Here is a 21,430-nt window from a genome sequence, read left to right as displayed (position 1 = left end):
TTCACTCTTTCCAGATCCTCATGGAAACACATTTAAGGGAAATTAAACTGGAAAATGCAAAAAATACTTCAGTCTAGTGGCCCAGTATGAGTAGATCTGGGGCTGTATACGTTGTCCCCATCCCAGTAGAGATTAGCCGGGCAGGACTCACCTGGACGCCAGGAGAAGGGTGTATTTCTAACACCTTCTTTTTTCTTTTAATTTCAAAATTTGAAGGGGGTACAAATGTTCTTGTTACATGGATTACTTCTATAATGCCTAAGTCACAGCTGTTTAAGTGTGCCTGTCACCAAATAGTGTTCATTGTACCTGTTCAGTAGGTTTTTGCCCCTCCCCACTCCTTGATTTCCAATGACTTTACTTCTGCCGGTGCCCCTGTGCCCACCCATTAGCTCCAAATTACTAGAGAGCACACGTGGTGTTTGTTTTTCTGATCCTGAGTTACTTTACTTCGGCTAAGGGTCTCCAGCTCCCTCCAAGTTGCTGCGAGGGACATTAATAATTTCTCTTCATGGCTGAGTAAACACCTGTGGGGACAAATCGTCATGTCTTGACCTTCAGAATGCTGGTGGGCTGGAGGCACTTTTTAAGCTGCATCAGTGACTGGAATGAGTCCAGTTTTCTAAATTACCGACAGTTGTTGGAGGAAGATCACGCTAACAGAGCCGGTGTTCGCGGTGCAGGGAGGTCTCCCACCCTCCGTGAGAGGTGGCCGCGGACGGTGAGGCCGGCGCGTGGGGAGGGACACCGCTTCCCCAGCACACTCACCCTCACTTCTCTGGCACGTGGGTCTCCCGCAGGCGATTTGACTCGTGGGCGAGCGCCTCGGAATTTGGTGGTCAACCTGTGGAAGAAATGGATTTGGATCTGTTGGACCTGAACCCCAGAATTATTGCTGCAATTAAGAAAGGTATGCTTGTTTATATTTATATAAAGTAAGACCATGATGTAGGATGTGTGGATGTGCACGTGCACTTTATGTAACGCAAGTTAACAAAACAGCTGTCCACACCTGAGGCTGCCTCCCTTTGCGGACGCGTCCCTGCAAGTCACCTGGTCCTGACTGCACTGGTGCTGGGACACGCTGCGGGTTTTCCAGTTGTGTGTGTGTTGTCCAAAGTTAATTTTATTTTATCAAAGTAACATGTGCATATTGTCTAAAAAGTGAAATGGAACCACTTTAGAGTCTTTTAGCGCTTTTAGTGATTTAAAGATACTTACGTGTGGGCTCCTCAATAATGTGCCTATACCCCCGTGTTTGATGGTTAGCACTGTTGATACCCGTGGGCTTCCTCTGCCCCCATCGGACGCAGCTGGGGTCACGTCAGGGGTGGACTGGGCCCTTGGCGAGCCTGGTGTGGTGGGGGCGGGAAACTTTTCTTTCTGGCAGCATCTCTTTTCGCCCAGAGTTAGCAGTTGCCTCTTCGCTTCCTGCTAAGTGTTCCGTGTAGTTGGCACGGATTTCCCCACATCCTCCAGTGGCCTATGTGGCACCACTGGCCCTGCCCCAAATGCTCAGAGGGTAGGAGGCTCACCTGCCCCGGTGTCTTCCTGCTGCTCCATGCCGGGCCCCAGCCCGGCCCCTGTTGCAGGCCGTTGTCCTCACTCTCCCCATCTCCTGGGGACGCCTGACGCTAGGAGAGCGAGGAACCCTGAGTACGCGTGGAGGCAGGTGCTGCTGAGCAGGTGGGGACCGGGGCAGGGACGCTGTGCTGTTCCTCCATCCTTGGCTGTTGTTTTTAATTCTCCTGTTTGCAGCTTCAGGATCACAGAGTGGCTGCCACACTGCAGACACAATGCCTGCAACGTTGGGGGGGCAGAGCAGGGGGGTGGGCTCTGCCAGGGACTCCTTTTTCACCTGTGTCTCTTCTCAGAAAACGAATTTTTCCAGAAGCGCCCCCAGACCTCTGGCTGTGAAGGGGGCTGAGCCTTGAGGCTCGACAGGGGGAGCCGTCTTGCCACAGACGCGGTCCCAGGCCGAGCCCTTGGCCACCCCGACAGAACCTTCCTCCCAAGCAGCGCTTTCCGCGTGAACACACCTTGTTGACTCCACAGCCCCTGCCTGAGCTTTCACTCCCCCCTTTCCACACCTGATGTTTCCTGCGTAGCTTCTTCAAAGAGCTCATCAGTGGTCGTGTCTTGTGTTTTCTTTGGTCCGGTCTGACACTGTCTTTGGCGCCTTCTGTCGCCTCCTCAGGAGCTTTCTGACAGACCCGGTTGGGACGCCGCCTTATTCCCTGGGGTGCCCTGTGTTCTTTCTCCCCGCCTTCTGGATTGGTGGGATGTATTTGTAACATTTTTTTTTCTTTCTACTAGTTTGAAATTAGAAGGTGATACACTTATCCAGGCCCAAAATTAATTTATTTACCTTCCTGTCAAAATAGCAGTCCTGAGGACCCTCGACCTCTGCCTCAGCTGCCGTCCCGCTGATGCCCATGTGCTCGCTTCGCTGCCCCCAGCACCCTCGGCAGCGTTTGTGCGGACCCGGGCAGGTGCCCTCGCCGCGGCTCAGCCTCCGGCCTTGCTGGGCCGCAGGCGGGTGGCAGAAACCTCTGTGTTGGTGTCACCGTGCTCTTACGATGCTCCTCTGTCCTTGCTGTGCTGCTTTGTGCCACCGGAGTCTTTTTCCTGAACCCTGTCTGTAATTTCAGCCAGACTGAGGTCAGTGAAGGAGATCCTGCACTTCTCTGGACCAGACCTGCAGAGAGTGACCGCGCTCTCCAGCCTCGACGTCCGGCACGTGCTGAGAGCGGCCTCCTTACACCTGCGGGGAGGCGGCGTCCTCACAGGTGGGCATGAGAATGTCGGTGCTGGCTGGTGGCCTGGGGTTTGTCATCGTATTCCACGTGCTGCAGAGTGTGGGCTGTGTGCGAAGACTCCACCTAAGGAACGACCTCGCTGTGCAGGAGTTCTGGTCTCACTATTCTACCATGGGCCGTGGTCACAGTGTCAGATCGGAGGACACTTTGGGTGGACACGAAGGGCTACAGGGCCTCAGGGGGCCCTTGCTGCTTGGGTCACTTTCTCACGCCATAGGAGAAGGGATGAGGTAGGGGCGCAGGAGGCAGGGGCGTTGGCAGTCAGTGGGAGGGCGAGCCCCTCCGGCCTGCCTGCAGGGGGTGGAAGGCAGGACAGTGGCACCCAGCGAACAGCAGCTGGGATGGGCTCCTGGCCACAGAGGCCTGAGGCAGCAGAGGGACCTGCCTGTGGTCCCCCCACCACGTGCAGGAAACCCAGGTCTTAGCCCTCCTGGCATGTGGCCCCCAGGTCTGCAGGTGAGGGAGGGGTGGCCGGTTCCCTTCTCAGGGAGTCCAGGCTGCTGGCTCCCAGCCATCCCCACATGCCTGGCCAGGCAGGGTTTCCATCCCGTGCCTGAGCAGACCCTGCGTGGCAGCACGGGGTCCTCCCGCCCTGGCAGGTGGCCCGGTGGTCCCTAGGGCCCTGTGGTCGGCCAGCACCCACGGCCCCCTCTGCCCAGCAGTCTGGACAGGGCTCCCGGCCGCTGCCGCCCTCACATATCTACTCCTCCTGGGCTGGGGCTTGAGCAGCAGATGGGTCTGGCCCTCCTGGCCCAGTGACCCCACGCCATTCATCAGCTTGGCTGGCACCGCATGTCCCACCTGGAGCCCTGCCCCAGGAGTCCTGGTGTCACAGAGGAGGAGGCATCAGATGGCTTCTCCAAGGCCCTGCTGCCAAGGGGCTATGACCAGAGTTAGCCTGCGGCACCCAGAGGGGCCACAGCTGTGCCGCCTGCCGCAGGCTCTGCCTTCCGCAGGCTCTGCCTTCCACGTGGATTTTATGTTTTACATCATTGATATCTGGGCCAGTTTAAAGCCTACTCAAACCTTTAACCAACCTTGGGGCCATCACAGTTTGAGATTATCCTCTTGGGACTGTCAGGAGCCTCAGGTCCCTCTGGAAGCAGCTGGCAGAAGGCATCCAGCTCCAGCTCCGGCCCCCCGCAGCACACGTGCCCTTCCTCACGAGAACGTGCAGGCGGATCATTCCCTGGCAATTGCTGAGAAGTCCCTCCTCCCTGCACTCAGCACCGTGCCCACCCCATGTGACCACGGTCACTTGTCCTCTGGCCACATAGGGAAGGCGGCCAGCACCTCCTGTAGCCCCCAGCCCGCCCACAGGCCAGTGGTCTTGGAGGAGGGCCAGGCCTGACACCTCCTCCGCCCCGCAGCGCTGCACCTGCACCAGCAGAAGGAGAGGTTCCCCGAGCAGCACCAGCGCCTGAGCCTTGGCTGCCCGGTCCTGGACGGGCTCCTCCACGGCGGCCTGCCCCTGGCGGGCATCACCGAGCTGGCCGGCCGCAGCTCTGCGGGGAAGACCCAGCTGGCGCTGCAGCTCTGCCTGGCCGTGCAGTTCCCGCGGCGGTATGGAGGCCTGGAGGCCGGTGAGTGGCTGCCCTCCCTGGGTGCTGGGGGCCTGCTCTGTTTGGGCAGCTTCCCATCAAGGATGGTGAACGGCTGCTCCCAGGCACTTCCTGCTGTCCCCACCTTCCTCCTCCTTGCAGCTGCTTTGCTGCCCTGCTTCCAGAAGGGGAGGGGCGGGGGGCTGGGTGCGCAGGAGTGCAGGTGGGCCCGGTCACAGGCTGCGCACGCAGCTGTGGACCCCATGGCTGTGCACTCCCAGCCCACAGAGTCAGACATGCAGGAGGAAAGACGCAGCATTTGTCCCTTCGGGGAGGAGTGTCGTCTGCAGCCTGGGCGTGGTGGGGCGAGCCAGGTCCTGGCGCTCCTGGACCGGGCACTCTCGCAACCCAAGGGAGGCTTCCAAAGCCTGGCTGCTTAGGTCTCTCAAGGGTTAAAAATTCAAGAAGTTTTTCAAGATGTGAGCCACAAGCAGAGTGAACGTTTCTTAGTAGCTCCTTAGTTTTTATAAAACTTGGTGGTGTTGCCACGGGATTCCCATCTCACCCTTAAACTCTGTGTGAACAGAGTTTCAGCTGGCTGTCCTCTTGTTTTTTGGTTTTTTTAATTGAGATGTAATTCACATGCCATAAAAATTCACTCTTAAAATGTACAGTTCAGTGGCTTTTAGCATATTTATAAGGTTGTACAGCCACCACCACTGTCCAGTTCCAGAACATTTTTATCATCCTGAAAAGAAGTCTATACCCATGAGCACTCACTCCCACTCTTCCCAGGAGTGGCCACTGTACTTTCTGTCTCTACTGACATTTCATATAAGTGGAATCATACAGTATTACTGGGACCTTTTGTGACTGGCTCCTTCCACTTGGCATAGTGTCCCCAAGGTTCATGTTGTAGCACGTGTCGGAATTTCATTCCCTTCTGAGGCTGAACGACCTCCGAGTAGGCGGAGCTGGTGTGTTCACCCGCTCAGCGCTGGGTGGGCATTCGGTTGTTTCCTGTTGGTGATTGCAAATGCTGCTGCTGTGAACATTCGTGTGCTGTCGTTATGTGGACATATGTTTGCATTTCTCTGGGTTTATATGCATATACCTCGAAGTGGAATTGCTGGGTCATGTGGTGATTCTATGTTTAACTTTCTGAGGAACTGCCAGACTCTTCCACCGCGGCTGTGCCATTTTACATTCCCACAGTCATGTATGAAGGCTCCCATTTCTCCACATCCTCACCAACACTTGCCTTTTTTTATCTTAGCCACCCTAGTGGGTGTGAAATGGAATTTCATTGTAGTTTAAATTTGCATTTGATCATTAATGCTGTAGAGCATCTTTTCTTTTGCATATTGGCCATTCGTTTTTCTTCTTTGGAGAAATGTGTTAGATCCTTTGCCCATTTTGAATTATAAAAATTCTTTATAGATCTTAGATACAAATGCCTTATCAGATATATGATCAGCAAACAGTCTTTCTTTGGGTTGTCTTTTCATTTTCTTGATAGCATCCTTTGAAGCACAAACATTTTTCATTTTTATGAAATCCAGTTTATTTTTCCTTGGTTACTTGTGCTTTTGGAGTTGTATCTTAACCATTGCCTAAAGTCATGAAGGGTTACCCGTACATTTTTTTCCTAAGAATTTCATAGTTTCAGCTCTCATATTTGCTCCATTTTGATTTAATTTTTGTTTATGGTGTGAGGTAAGGGTCCAGTTTCATCCTTTTGTATATGAACATTCAGTTGTCCCAACAGCATTTGTTGAAAAGGCATTCTTTCCCCAAAGAATTGTCCTGGCATGTGTTGAAAGTCGTTGCTCCCAGATGTAAGGGCTTGTCTCAGGTGGTCCCTGGCCCTTTGCGGCTGTGGGACTCTCAGCACATTCTGTGGTGCAGGGTCCGGTCAGGCCGATGCGTTGCCCCAGGGGGTATGGAGGTTCCAGGTGACTAAGTTAGTCACTATTGGCTTTTCACATTGCAGCGAAGACACAAGTATCACCACAGCCCAGGCTGTAGGGGAGCCCTGGAGTGGAATAGAGAGGACGTCTGCTCGGTGGAGCTTGGAAGGTGTCTCTGTGTGCAGGAGGGGGTGTTCCTGCAAGTCTGCAGGCCCCATACTCCACTTGCTCCCCTGCCTGGTGACAGGGGCAGGGCGATGGGGGAAGAAAGGGGTGGTGGGACGGAGAGGCAGGGTTGGCCTGGAGAGGTGGCTACCTGGCCATTCTGGCCCAGCATCCACCCTGGGGCAGGGGTGGAGGCCCAGCCGTGTTTCCGAGGGGCTGCCTGGCAGGCAGGGTGGCTGCAAGTGAGGGAGTGAGAACCAGCACCAGCCTGCCCCTCCTCGGGTGGAGGTGAGGACCCTGTGAGGGCAGAGCGAGAACGGTGGGAGACGTTTGCGTTTAGTTTGGTGGCGGCCTGTGGCCGTGTCAGCTCCTCTGGGCACATGGCGCTCGGGCTTCCAGGGGCCGTCTACATCTGCACGGAGGACGCCTTCCCGGACAGGCGGCTGCAGCAGCTCATCGCCCTGCAGCAGCGGCTGCGCGCGGACGTTCCCGGGGAGGTGGTCCGCAGGATCCGGTTTGGCAGCCAGATCTTCGTGGAGCACGCGGCTGACGTGGTGAGTGTCCCGCTGTGTCTCCCGCCCCGCGCTGAAGGGAAGTGTCAGAAACACGCCGTGAGCCCCGGGAAGGCAGGTGGGGCGGACGTCGTCGCCATCGCGGTGGGCACGCGGACCACAGCAACGGGCGCCCGCAGCGGGGGACACGGCGCGGCACGCGCGGTCTCTGGCCAGGGAGCAGGGTGGGCGCAGTGGCGGAGACTCATCAGAAGCCGGACGGCAGGGGCGGGGGGGCTCTGGCTGGAGGCGGCGGGGGATCGGACGCCCCCGGGGGTGGAGAACCCGGCCCGACCCGAGGGCGGCTTCTCGCTGAGCCTGGAGTTACAGGGCGCGGGGCGGCCTGGGCGGCTCTGACTGCGGTTTGGCGAGCAGAGCGCCGGGGTCGCGGCCAGACGTGCCCGTGGGCCAGGCAGGGGCGCGCGGCAGGGTCACGTACTAGGTAAGGGGCCCCGTATTCAAGTCAACACTGTTCCTTACCTAAAGTTCAGATTTACCTGGGCGCCACGTGTCGTCTGTCAGCCCTCCCTGGGAGGAGAAAGCGGGAACAGGCACCCCGGGCGGGCGGCGGGCAGGGCTCCACACGCGGGCGGCACTGCCACCTGGCTCTCCCGACGAGGGACTTGGAGGAGGGACACCAAGCAGGGCCTGCCGAGGGCAGGGGGCCTGCGGGCTGCCACCCCCCGACCCACGTCGTGCCGCAGTTGAAGAGCAGGGAAGTTCGGGAATGCCCCGACCCGTACACCGGAAGTAAATGGGGAAGTAGGGCGTGTGCAGCGGAAGTAAATGGGGAAGTGGGGCGTGTGCGTGGGGAACGCCCACCATGCCGCCGCCCTGGGGGCTCCCGTATGGGCTGCTCTTACTTTTAAGAGTGGTTATAACTTTCAAGTAAAGCATAAGACGTATAAACTTTTAATTTAAAAAAAATTTACAGTAAAGTACATTATCACACACAATGCGGGGAAGTGGCCCTCGGAGGCCCAGCAGGTCCGGGACAGACGCCGGGCCCCCAGGAGGGGCCGCAGCAGATGCCAGCCTCGCTCGCAGGCCTCCCTGCTGGGGTGGCGGAGGGTGGCGCCCACGCGCGCACGTGGGCGGGGAGAGGTGGCGTTAGGGCTGCAGGCTCTAGCCGGAGGCCCTCCCAGCCTCACCCTGGCTGTCCCGGGGCGGCTCCGGGGCCTGCACAGCAGCTTCGTCCTGGGGCAGGCCAGGCAGGGGTCACTGCAAGAGAAGGCCGAAGGTCAGGGCAGGCCGCAGAGACCCTGCAGCAGTGTTCCTAAATCTTGTTCTGGAACCAGCTCTCTGGGGGCGCCCCCCCCCCCAAACCTGCCTAGAAAAGTAGGCATTGCTGGGTGCACGCCTCCCTGGGCCCGAGAGGTCACGGGGTACCCACAGGTCCTCGGTGTCCACTCCCTGGAATGCCAGGGGCCTGCACCTGAAAGCTGGGCGGCTAGGGGTGTGGACACAGAGCCCTTGCTTCTGCAGTAAGCAGGGCCTGGGCCACCCTGTCCCCCTTCCACCTCCTCCGGCCCTCATGAATGGAGGGGGTCTCTGAGCCAGGCCCCTCTGGAGACCCAGTACCCTAAAACCTTCCCTGGCCCCGCGTGCCCACTCCTCCTGCCTCGTGGGAGGTAGGGGGCACAGAGCTCACGTTAGTGGAAGCGTCTTCCAGGCTGCTGCTGCCGCTGTCGTTCTCCACGAAGAGAGGCTCTGCTGGGGACGCCCTGGAGAGGAAGCACAGACACGTTTCACTCAGGGCTGGCAGCACACTCTCCACCATCTTGAGTTCTAGACACGTGGCCAGCACTTGGCTGCAGGCCCTGTACTCAAGGGGCAGCGTGGGAGCCCCTCGCCCACCCCAGTGGCTGTCCCCAGGCCTGCCCAGCCCCCATCTATGCCCCTCACTGGCAAGGCCCAAGAGGACTGAATCCTGCCCAGTTTGGTGCCCAGAAGCAGCCGTCCGACCTCCCATGCACTCCTTCCCTACCGCCTCGGCAGCCCCCAGCTCTGCAGGCAGAGGCTGGCCCAGCCAAGCCCATGGCTGCCAGCCCCAGCACCTACAGGGCACAGGGCTCCGAAAGGGAGACCTGAGGACACCTGCCCTCCCCAGGAAGTGTTTCCAGCCCTCGCCAGGCCAGGGCTGCTTAGGACACAGGGCTGAGGCCTTGGGGAAAGGGAGGGGCTGGCCCAGGGTGTCTCCATCACAGCCCAACCCGGGTGCAGCCTGGCCCCTGCACACGTGGGGCTCTGCCCACCGCGCCCCAGCAGGCCATCCTGACTGGCCTAGGTGACAGCCCGAAGGGCATTTGGCCCCTGCCTCGCTGAGTGCCCAGGCAGGGCCATGCTCTAGAGCTGCCTAATGAGGGTGCCATCCAGTTCCCCCAGGCACTCACAGGTTGGCCTTGGAGATGTGGCTGAGTCCACGTGGTCTCAGCACCTGTGTGGGGCCACTGAAGGAGGGGACTGGCCACTGTGCTGACCCAAGGGGGGACAAGGGGGCAGACCACAGCATAAGGTGAGGAGGGGCCAGACCTCCAAGGACACAAAGAGGGCTGCAGCGGTGAGCCACTGAAGTACAGAACTGGGCTCAGGCACAGCATCGGCCCCCGCTGTGCACAAGCAGCAGCAGGCAGGGCTGTGTTGGAAGGCTGTGGGCCACAGTTGGGGTGACTGCTCTCCCCTCATGCCACAGGACACCTTGTTGGAGTGTGTGAGTGAGAAGGTCCCCATCCTGCTGTCTCGGGGCATGGCCCGCCTGGTGGTCATCGATTCGGTGGCAGCTCCGTTCCGCTGTGAGTTTGATGGCCAGGCCTCGGCCCCCAGGGCCAGGCGTCTGCAGTCGCTGGGGGCCACACTGCACCGGCTGAGCTGCGCCTTCCAGAGCCCTGTGCTGTGCATCAATCAGGTGGGCTAGGCAAGGACCCAGGGGACACAGAGCCAGCATGGGTGGGCAGCAGCTTGGGCTTTCCTGTGTTAATAATGCAGAAACTTCAGGAAAACCCTGAAGGAAAACCCTGCTGTAGCTGACCCAGATTTGGATCTTGCAGGTGACGGAGGTGGTGCAGGAGCCGGGTGGGGTGCCCAGGCCGCCAGGGTGAGTGTGGCTGCATCTCCGGTACACCTCAGTGCACAGGTGCGAGGCTGCCGGGTGCCATCTGCATCAGGCCTGTTCTCTGTTTCTCAGCTCCTGGGACGAGCACATCTGTCCGGCCCTCGGCATCGCTTGGGCCGACCAGCTCCTCGTGAGACTGATGGCAGACCGGCTCCGGGACGAGGAGCCCACCCTTGGCCCAGCCAGCCGGACCCTACGGGTGCTCTTTGCCCCCCACCTGCCTTCCTCCTCATGTTCCTACACGGTCAACGAGGAAGGTGTGCGAGGGATGCCTGGGACCGAGTCCCGCTGACACGCTGGTGGCTACAGAACAGCCTGGCCAGGCCTGAGACTCCCCAACTGGCAGAGCCCACCTGGGCCTGGCAGAGCCCCTAGCTCAGGCCCTCCTTCTCTACCCGGCACAGGCTGCTCTCCCCTCTGCCTGGCCTGCTGGGCCTCGGTGCTGGTTCCCGCATGGCCTAGCCAGCCCTTGGGGATGGGTGATGCACTGGGGCCAGCAACCTGGGTGTCCACGGTGGCTCCCTCCTGCCCCGGCTCTGCTCTCCACATTAACACCAGCCAGGAGCCGGGTCAAAGCCTATCCTGGGCCTGGGGCCCTGTCCAAAGCGGCCTCCCCTCCTCCAGGCAGGGTGGTCCTCAGTCCCCCTCCCAAAGCCCACCCTACTGCTCAGGCCACAGCGGGCTGCAGCCAGCTGGTTCCCCGCGGGCAGACACCCTACCCCTAAGACCTGAGTTTGGTGCATCAAGCTGCCCTCAGGCTGCAGGTCCAGAAGGGGGTGGGAGTGGGGCTGACTGGACTTGTGCATCCCCGGTGCCACTGACACCACCGGACCAGGTCGCGCAGGCAGCCCAGGGCTCTGCTGGGAAACTGCTGTGTGTGCAGAGGATGTGACCTGTAACCGAAGGCCGCGTCCTGCGTGTGCTCGGTGCCCCCAGCCTGGCCCAGGGTCCTAGCCGTCCGTGCAGCCCTGGCCTGGGGCAACGTCCACCCTGGTGGGGATGTGGCAGGACGCCTGGCAGGGCCACGGCAGACCCAGACCCGCATTTGTGGCCAGGCCTTATTCCAGCCAGAAAGCCGGGCCGCCCGGCAACACATCTGGCTGCAGACGTGGAATCTGACCATCTGGTCAAAGAGACACAGGCCCCAAGGTCACCCAGGGGCGTGGCCTCTTCTTGGGCAGGGCTGTGACCATCTCCTCACGTGGTGCCTGGCACGGAGTAGGCCTCTGGCAAATAAATGGGCTAAGTAAGCGCAGTGACAGCGCCTGATTCTTGCTCTTTGCGGGCACTGCTCAGTAATTCATGCACACGGGCTTAAGTTCCCTTCACTGCTACTGAAGGTCCTGTTTCCCTATCCCTGCTGTTAGGTGGGGAAACTGAGGCACAGAGCAGCCCAGTGGCTTGACTACTCTCCTACGAGCCTGAGGCAGACACTGGCCCCCCAGGGTCAGCCTTCAGGGCACTCGCTGGAGCCGGCTGGGGCTGGGGTCTGCACGCCCCACGCCCCTGTGCCTGCGTCCAGGGCAGCCGCCCGTGTAGCACCGTCCTCAGATTGTCAAGGCTCTCCATGGCCCCAGAAACGTTAATCACTGGCATGAAGATGGCAAGAAGTTATTTTGGGGGTTGGATTTTTATAAAACAGCTTTTCTGCAAATGTGCAGGGACTTTACACCAGAAAATAAAATATTTTATTTTTGTAATTAAACAACTCCAAAGGTTTTTCTTGGCAAGTCATACTGACAATTAGAAGACAAAATTCCAGCTCTGAGACGGGTACATTTCACAGAAGACGCGCGCCTGTGAGCAGAGCTGGCACCTGGCCGGGGGTGAGGCGGGTGAGGAGCCTCCCCCTCCCACTGGTGCCCCCACCACAGACCAGCCGGGCCTGCAGGGGTCGGCCTCTAGGTCATCCCAGGAGCACGGATCACCCCTGAGCAAAGCGGAGCAGAAGCCCACCTGGGGAGCCCTGGTCCCGCCCGGGTCCTCAGGCCTCTCTAAGACACTCCCTCAGGGGCCATCTGCTGACCTGCAGAGCTGCGGCCCTCGGGTTGTGCTCCCCCACGGTATAACACACTAACACCGCTGAAGTTCCCCCCACAGTCGGGGAACTGACTGTCGGCAGGACGTACAGACGTCTACGTGCCAGTCCTGGAGCAGCGGGCCCAGTTCTGTGTCCAGTGTTGCCAATCCCAGAAAGCCAGAGCTGGCTGCAGCCTTGCCTTCGGGCAGTGCTGTTAAGGGCCACGTTACAGTTTTCAGAAATCTGAGCATAGGGTACACACTGCTCAAAATAAGTGCAAACATAAACTAACAGATGTTAGTTTCATGTATGTAATGTGCCTTCCAAGAAAATTCCACAAAGTTATGACATTGGAAAAATCTATTCTATAAACTGTAAACATATATCCTTAGCAATACTTAATATATTTTATTATAAATACTGAATTCCTAATAACATAATATTCCTAGCAGCTTTCTAACCAAACAGGTTGTTTTTAATTCCAGAAAACCACTACCTGAATTCCTCCAATACTGTAAACACGAGACCAAGCACTGGCCTGGGCCCGCCTGGGCCTCAGAGACCCCCTGGGGCCTGGCGCCACCTCAGCTGCGCCCCTGGCCACAGCTCCCCCGGGACGTCCACCTGGGCGCGGGACAGCAGGCCACGTGGGCTCTCGCCTCCCGCCTCTGCCGCTGGTCACGGGCACATTTATGTGACAGAAACTGAAGAAACAGGTCCTGGCTCTCGACTGGGGTCCCCTCATCAGAAGGAAACGGGGATGGCCGGGCCCACCACTTCTCTCAGGAATGTCAGAATTCAGACCACCAGACTGGAACAGCTTGGAACCCACTTCCTTTATCACGTCGCCCAAGTTCAAAACCCAGAAACTGCAGCCTGCCACGCAGCTCTCCCCTCTCAAACCGGAGCTCTCGTTTTCGGCCTGGCCGCGTGGAGGCCGTCTGCTGCTCGCCCTGAGCGCTGCTGCTGTTCCCACGCGCCGCAAAGGCCACGCGAGCCGAGGGCCGGGCCGGGCCCCACCACGGCAGCAGCATCTGCCGTCGGTCGGGAGCTTGAGATCCAGCCGTGCATTCAGCCCTTGTTTGTTCTTTCTAAACGCCTTTGTCTCTCCAGAGAGAACTGTCGCTAAGGGAAATGGTCCGGGTTTCACGTGCTGCCCCAGTTCTCTCGCCTGGAGAAGAGGCTTCTTGGGGGCTGGGGAAGGGGGCCCCTGCCGACTGTCACAAGCCACCCACAGTTCCCTTACGCTGTGACCTTTAAGAGCCACAGTATCAGTGAGGGGACACAGCTCTACCCTTTTCTCTTATTTTGGACGGCTTCTCACAAGCCACCAAATTTTTCTAAACACCTCGAGAGAACAAGAAGAAAATAAATTCCTCATCTATCAGAAGCTGCAAAAATGGGAGTCAAGAGCCTCAGAAAAAGGAGCCATGGCCAAAGGTGACCAACTTGGAGACAGTGTCAGCCCCATGGGGAAGCCTCAATGCCAAGGACTCACCAGCAACAGACGTCTTTTCACAAACACAAGTTTGTGACATGAGATAGTATTAAATGACACAGAACTTATAAGGATAAGGTCCAACCATGTAAGAAAACCCCGGGCTGCTAATTCCAGCGTCGGCCCCATGTCCACACTTGGCTGGGGGCCATGCAGGGGCAGCCCCCGGGCCACAGGCCCCACGGGGAGCTCCCACCGCTCTTGCCCGACCTGTGAGAAGCTGGGAGCAAATGGAAAGAGGTGCCTTCCCTGTGCCACCACCTGTGCTGTTAAGGTAAAATGAACACCTGACAGTTCACGGGACGCTCGGTGTTTCACAGATGGATCACCGGCCAGGACTTCGGATTCTCCCTTCGAGCCCAAAGGATGTGTCTTAGTGTTCCAGCTGCGGACACGGTCCTTGAGGGCTGCTTTCACCTGGAACGAGCTGGTCATCTGTTTGCATTCCCTGAGCTACAGGCTGGCTGGTCTACAGACTACCACGAAATGATGCCTTTAGGTGGATTTTCACGGTCCTGTTAAAACCCACCCTGTGTACTGAACTCTACAAAGAAAAAGCTTTTAAGAAATAAAACATCTATCTCTATGTGTTTGGTGTACAGGGGCCACCAGGAGAGAGAAAACCTGCTCGAAAGAGGTGGGAGTGGGACCCCAGAGGCTGCCGGCAGAGCCACACACCCAGCGAGTGTCCAAGGCCACAGATGCTGTGACTTCAGAAACAGACGCAGAAGTGGTGAAGCCCCTGGAGGAAGTGACTCATTTTCTCATTTCTTACGACCACTGTCCCCTTAGCTTCAGGCTTTGCTACTGCTGCAGGTCAGATCACTAATGCCTATCATTTGAAAGAGATGCAGTTTAAGTTTCAGATTCTTAATGTACAGCCTTATTACAGTATCAAAATTTAAAACAGAGTTTGGCGTCAAGGTAGAAAGGCGGCAGGCAGAAGGTACAACAATGTCCGTGAGCAGCGGCCGATTCCAAACGTGCTGAAGCCAATGCCAGCGCCACATCTGCCTCCCCGGGCTGGGCCCCGCCGGGTCACACGGGTCTCAGCGGCTCTCAGTCACTAACAGAATTCTGGGGCACAGGTGTCCTGGGTCTTTTTAAAAGGAACGCCTCCAGAGGTGGGTGGACGCCACTATCTAGAAAAGGAAGCCCTGCCCACCAAGAGTGCTGCCTGACACCCGCGGGCACAGCGGAGGGGCGCAGCAGAGCTGGGAGGGCCTCCGTGCTCCATCAGACTCGGGGTTCACCTACTCTGCCCGGCCCTCACTGGGCCAGGTCAGTGTGGCTGGCACTCAGAGCTCTCAAGTCTGCCAGACAATTATTTCGTTCCTGCATGAAAAAACAAATGGAAAAATTATACTTAACCAGTACTTCAGATGATGCCAGATTCCAGTGATCTTAGCCTAGCAACCCTCGCTGCGTAACTCGGCACAACGGGGTCCCAGTGGTCAAATGTGCACGTGGAAACACCAGGACGTCGGACGGAAGACTCGGTCAGCTACAGGCCTTCGTAAAACAAACAGACCTTTTCCTGTCGTTACTGGGGGTGCCTCGAGCAAACTGCCAGCATCCCACAAGCTCTTTAGCTGCCACCCAGAGGCCTGGTGAACAGCCTCCCAAGGGTGCTGGGGAGACAGTGGGGGCAGGGGCGGCCTGTCTGGAAGCCCGGTACTGTCGACAGCCAGCCCACGTTTTAGTAACTGGATCTGGGCGAGTGGCAAGAAACGGGAAGCCTGGCCACTGTCACACACTCTAAGCACCAGCACAGGGGCCGTGACTGCCAAGTCCCAGCAGCTTGAGTCTGCTCAGAGCATCTGAGAAACAGGGCAGGGCCGGCCACGCCCTGGCAGCCGCCCAGGTGTTGGAAGGAAGAACACTGAAGCTCTGTGCTGGAGAAGGGATGCCAAACTCCCGCACGCGAAGGGGAGGCAAACAAAACATGACGTGTTTGCGTAAGACTTGGACAACCTGACCAAGTGCTAAAGGGTTTAGTGTCAAAGTGACAATATGTTCAGTCACTGTGTTAGTAAAGTTTTGAATAGTTTTGAAACATTGAACAATAACGTAACTAAATAATGAATTAGTTATAAACTTATTAGGGGCTAAAATCATATAAATTATTAACTGGTCAAGCTTTGGTATTACTTTAACAATAAATTAATTAGGTTGAACTGTTTTTAAAGATCATTAGATCATTAACTGTAATAACATACTGAGAATGTTCAGTGTGACCACTCCCACAATTCACATAACCGAGTTATGCTGAATACGAAGATACCGTTAGACTGTCTGTCTAAGGACAGAAACACGGACCGTCCGCCGTGCTCTGCTGGGGCAGCGGTGGCGGCCCAGGCGGGTCCGAGGCAGACCCGTGCCGCAGTCCAGCAGCCCAGGATGCGAACCGGGCGGGGCAGGCTCCTTACTTGGAAACGGTCCTCAGCGGCCTTGCCACCCGCGTTAAGAACATTCAGAGAGCTGGCGCGCTTCATGCTGCAACCCCGACACGGACATGCAAGGACAAACGGATCAGCACGTTGGTCAACCAGCAACAGAAGTACAAGCAAAGCTGTCCCCTCTCAAAGGCCTCTGTCACTACTGGGGGGATCCTCAGGACTGCCCCCAGGGGGGTGGGTCTGCATCTCGCTCGGACTGGGACACCACGGAAGTCCTTGGTCTCCTTCTATTTAGCGTCCAGGAGAAAAAAGCAGTTTCTCTGCATCTTTCACAGCAAAATGCTTGTTTTAAAGGACCATATGGAACTCAAAGTGGCGTCATACTTGCACTTTTTAAGACTGGCTCCCCTAGGAGCTGAGAGGCTCTGCCTTCAGCCTGATGAGTTTCAGGAAGGAGCCCTGTGTCTTTCGTAAGATTCGTCACTGCAAGGGACCGTTTAAAAAGAGAGACACTCAAAGCTCCCTGCTAAGAGGCGATGTATGTATAAGTATATTCTATAATTTATGTATCTTTCTATATTAAGAGCAAGAAAAATAATTTTATCATTAGGAACATAAACTCTGAAGCCAGTATTTCTCTACTTAGAAACCAAAATTTAAAACAAATTTCATGGCTCTACATTTAAAGAAATACAGGAATTTATATATACATTTACTTTTTCCTCTAATTTGGTATCTTTAAAATACTTGATGATACAGCCTGCAAACGCCCTACGGTCTAAGTTTAGATTACGGACAGTTGTAAAATCACTGTCATGTTTACCGTCACCACGGACGGCCTTGGACACAAACTCACCTTAGATCTTGAAGCTAAAGCACCCGGCACTAAGGGTCATGTGTAAGTGTTTACGGCAGGATTTGTAACCCTAAGCAAGAACCGCACACGGCATGAACAGCGAACACGAGCACAGACTTCCTGGGTGCGCGAGGGCAGTGGCTGAGGCCGGCACAGCCAGGGGTCGACTCATGTGGACACTGGCATGGGGACGGGAAGCCCAGGGTGCCTGCCCATGTGTCCCAGCCCAGGAGCACAGCACCTGGCAAATGGCAGACATTTAGCCATTTCTCACTGAATAAACTACACCAAAAGCAAAGACCTTAATTTACTTATCCCCAAGCAAATCTCACCTCAAAATATCCCAACCAGGACAAAACAAAAGCATCCCCAATGAAGCTGGTACAAACGTTGCGAGAGTCCCAAACAAGTTTTTCTCTATCTAGAACCACTCAAGAACAAAGTCTAAAAATCAAATCAAATCACATAAGTAAATGATATTCTGACATACTCAATTAGTATTGCTATCATTTAAATGGCCAATTAACTCTTTCTGAGAAAGCTATACAACCCTTTTCCTCAAACTCCCTTTTCCTTACAAGACTAAAGAACAATTTGACTCAACAGTTCTTCGATCCTTTTGAATGGCATCATTTATACGCATTCAGCCAGGCACAGTGGCTCACGCCTGTAATCTCAGCACTTTGGGAGGCCCAGGCTCACTTGAGCCCAGGAATTTGAGCCTGGGCAACATAGCGAGACCCAGTCTCTACAAAAAAATGGGAAAATTAGCTGGATAAGGTGGCATGTGCCTGTACTACCAGCCACTTGGGAGGCTGAGGCAGGAGGATCACTTGAGCCTAAGAGCTCAAGGCTGTGGTGAGCTTTGATTATGTCAACGCACTCTACCCCAGGCAACAGAGTAAGGCCCTATCTCAAAAAAAAAAAAAGAAAGAAAGAAAGAAAGAAAGAAACCACACCAAAACCACCGTGGCATTCAGAGTCATTTGGTGCACCAACTGTGATCAACACGCACAATGCCGCAACACTACAGACCTGAGCTGCTGTGAAATAAACACATGTACTTGCATGGACTGACGTTTTCTAAATGACTTTGGAAATTTCATCCCATAAAATGCATAAAACTGAAAAATCTTTCCAAGTAAGAGTAACTGTTTTTATCAAGTGTTCCAGTAGTTCTCAAACATCTTTTGGAGGGTTTGTTCAAACACAGACTGCTAGGCCCCACCTCCAGGTGTCTGAGGCAGGGGGTCTGGGTGGGCCTCCAGAATTTGCCTTTCTCAGAAGTTTCCCCAGTGCTGGGGCTGCCGGCCCAGACCACTTGTGCTGGCCTGGACCCAGGGCAGGGCTGGCCTGGACCCAGGATTGCTGTTCAGCCTCCTGACAGCCACACAGGTACACGGAGCACTGCTACTCAGCAGGCTTTCCACAGGAGGGGAAGCTCGGCAGTCACGCCACACTCTTCAGACCCTGTATCAGGAGTTTTACAGAATCTTTAAAAATGCATAAAGCAGCAGACCTGTCATTTTAGTTCCAGTAGTCTATAAACATTTTAAAATAAGAGCACTATTCCAAAGGCAATGGGTAACCTATCCTCTCCAAATACGAGTCCGTTTGTCTCATGACAGGCAAACTGCTGCTAAGTCCGCACCAACTTCTAGAAGCCCAGACGCTCTCCAAACACCGGATCTTCAAGGCGGTTTTCACAATGAACATTCAGGGAGCTCTGAAAACTCCCTCTATAGAAATGAGCTGGCAAACAAAATCACAAACAAAACAACCGAAAAGGCATATAACTTTAATATTTCCAGTGCATTCTCCAAAGGAACTCAGTTCCACAGTCCTGAGATGATTAGAATTCTTCCCACAGAACTTAAAGGGGGTCACTTTTAAAGTATGAGCTTTACAAAAAACTCAATCTTTAAAAAGTAGGTACCTTTTAGGAAGTTAGAGTTAGGTAGAACAGCCAAAAGAGTGCTTCCGTGAGGAATGCATCCAGCAGCACCTCAGAGGTCACCCAGGCACCCAGACAGGGTGCGTTTATTAACCATGTAACAGAGATGCACAAACACGCCCGCCCCTGATGCACCTTAGCAGATACAAAGACTATCTTAAGAATCAAATTCCTTTGACAACTTAAATGTTATTGTTCAAAAGACTCTACAACCCATGACTTAAACCTTTCATTAAACATATGGAAAACTTAAGGTTTTGAAAATCTCCTAAGAAACTCCATAAAATAAAGTCCTACAATTGTGATCTATTTATATGTTTATTTTTGTAGAGATAAAGTCTCACTGTGTTACCTACCCCAGGCTGGTCTCAAACTCCTGGCCTCAAGTGATCCTCCCGCCTTGGCCTCCCACAGTGCTGGGATTACAGGTGTGAGCCACCACACCCAGCCTGATCTTTCTATTTAAAACCATTTTTCTCCCTGTATATCTGTATGAGATTTAATATAGTTGTAGCTAACATCTGATTTTAAAAGATTAAAATTTTAAAGGATTTAAACTAATGCTAATTAAAAAAATAAATGTATATCTAGAGTAAACAAATTTAAAATGCTAAATATTTTGATATTAAATTTTCCCCTGTTTAACTGCTAAGGCTTTCTACGAACATGTAACAAAATAAAAGAATTCCATAAATTTCTTTTAAAGCTATCAGCCCTTTTAGCCACTAATAAGAAGTTTCACAATTATTTCTCACCTTATCCTGGGAAAAAATTATATGGAAATAATTAAACTTCCCCATTGCTAAAATACAGGAACCAAACTGGAATGTCTTTTCTGAAGCCTGTAGGTGAGAAATCCGTGCAAGGAGGAGAAAGGGCCCCGCCACGGCCGGCGTGCGGGCGCGCTGGGACAGCTGGCAGAGATAGTTACCCAGGGTTCCTCGGCTCACTCTCCCGTGAACTTCCTCCCTTCAGCTTCCTAACCAGCTTCTCACTGCTGCGTCTAATGGAAGCCCGGAGTTTGCTAAAGGAACCACTGCGTTTTAAAGATCCAGTGCCATCCTGAAAGAAACGTGAACAAACGTGAAGCTCTGGTGGTTCCCTCCCGCCCACGAGGCACAGCTGAATGCAGACATGAATTCGACCGAGGCCGACCCTGCCCACCAGGACCCGCTGGTGAAACCACCAATTGGCCATTTACATAAATATACTTTAAATAGAAATTACCCTTTTGAAGTTCATTAAAGATAATCCAATGATTATAAAAATATCTGAACATGAAGAAGATCATTCAAACAAAAGTAATCACATCCCAAAGGGAAAATGAATTATATTGCTGTTTTGAGACAAAAGACAACACACACAGTCTCAAGAAAATTAAGGCAGCTTCTAGGAATGTCACCAAAGTCAAACCCACATTTAATAAATATGTAGGCATCTGACCCAGGTAACAGTACAGGATCCAAAACATTCAGGTGGGACAGAGGCAAATTCCTTTTCAGTTTCATTTCAATGTGATATTCGGATGCACTGTTTCCTTCAGTAAATCTTACACAACAGTAGCATTAAATGTTGGTTATACATGTGGTTGGAAAACTAAATGTTCGTTCTATACAAATAACTAAAATTCCTCAGACACACTGCAGGTAAGAGTACCCGGCTTTCATCTTAATTGATTCAGACATTTCATAAGTAAAATACTTGACAGTATCTGAACATGAAAACCAAAAACACAGAGTGAAGAAAATGTGTATTCAGCAATGTTTATTCCCAGAATGAATCACTTAGTGAGATTAACAGTCTCCCCGTTACTGCTAGAAGCTACGCCAGGCTGCATTCCACGGAACAGGTGAGAAGTTCTACTAAGCAGACAGACGCCGAGATACAGGTCAGTTGGAGTGAGTTTATTAGAAGTTAGAAAGACACAAATACACAAATCACTGAGCACTTAGAGATTAGCAGAGAAAAGCAGAATGCCCGAATTTCACACTCAGACTACACAGCAAATGCTACTGGGGCGTACCCTGGGAGGACCGGGGTCCAGGCAGGCTCCCGGGCTCTAAGTACCACGGAGCACGTGCAGCACATGCCTTACTCTCGGGGCGCAGTTATGCCAGGAGGGCACCGTCATGCCATTGTAATAACACCTTGTGTGACACTTCTAACTACCTGTTATCAGAGTGAACAGCTAATCGCTCTTAATTTTTAAACTTGTGTATTACACAGTAAATGGATTTTATTAATACAGTTTATATTACTAAGTACATATCTGGCAAAGCTACATGTATACAGAAACCAAGAACCCCCCAAGAGGACAGCAGCACCGACAGACAGGAATGGCCAGTCACAGAGAGGTGCGGCTCGGACAGGTCCTAGGGGGCTGCTAGACACAGCGGGCAGCACTGCAGAGAGAAGGAAAGCTGGAGGGGCGCCGCCCGTCATGCAGGAGACAGTGTGAGAGCCCCACGGGCGGCTAGGCCTGTCAGACAGAAAGGAGAGAGAAACCCACGTGAGCCGCGGGGCGGAGGGGCAGCAGGCTCCACCTAGCACAGCTTGGTCACAGTATTTCTAGGTCACACCGCCTGGCTGCACTGGGCATGGCTTC

General features: G+C 54.4%; 2 protein-coding genes across 16 annotated transcripts in view; one reads left to right on the top strand and one right to left on the bottom strand.

Annotated features, from left to right (window-relative positions):
* Positions 1-829: 829 nt before the first annotated feature.
* Positions 830-11,214, top strand: XRCC3 (X-ray repair cross complementing 3). Its single transcript, XM_069490493.1, has 7 exons — positions 830-910; positions 2,652-2,789; positions 4,190-4,402; positions 6,835-6,989; positions 9,679-9,891; positions 10,034-10,080; positions 10,171-11,214. Exons 1-7 carry the CDS (start codon positions 856-858, stop codon positions 10,388-10,390), a joined length of 1,041 nt encoding a protein of 346 aa, XP_069346594.1. The 5' UTR covers positions 830-855; the 3' UTR covers positions 10,391-11,214.
* KLC1 (kinesin light chain 1) overlaps positions 7,883-21,430 on the bottom strand; it is a 59,821-nt gene continuing 46,273 nt past the window's right edge. For 5 of the 15 annotated variants that reach the window (XM_069490406.1, XM_069490370.1, XM_069490413.1 and 2 more), the window contains exons 14-15: positions 19,757-19,887; positions 8,216-8,710 (exon numbers count right to left, since the gene is read on the bottom strand). In XM_069490406.1, coding sequence (XP_069346507.1) covers positions 8,569-8,710; positions 19,757-19,887 — 273 coding nt within the window. In that variant the 3' untranslated portion in view covers positions 8,216-8,568. The other 10 variants (XM_069490443.1, XM_069490458.1, XM_069490467.1 and 7 more) reach the window with 5 other exon arrangements.

Source organism: Eulemur rufifrons, chromosome 2 (assembly GCF_041146395.1).
Source record: "Eulemur rufifrons isolate Redbay chromosome 2, OSU_ERuf_1, whole genome shotgun sequence".
NCBI classification, from domain to species: domain Eukaryota; kingdom Metazoa; phylum Chordata; class Mammalia; order Primates; family Lemuridae; genus Eulemur; species Eulemur rufifrons.
Note: the sequence above shows the minus strand (reverse complement) of the source record. Positions and strands in the feature narration are given on the sequence as shown.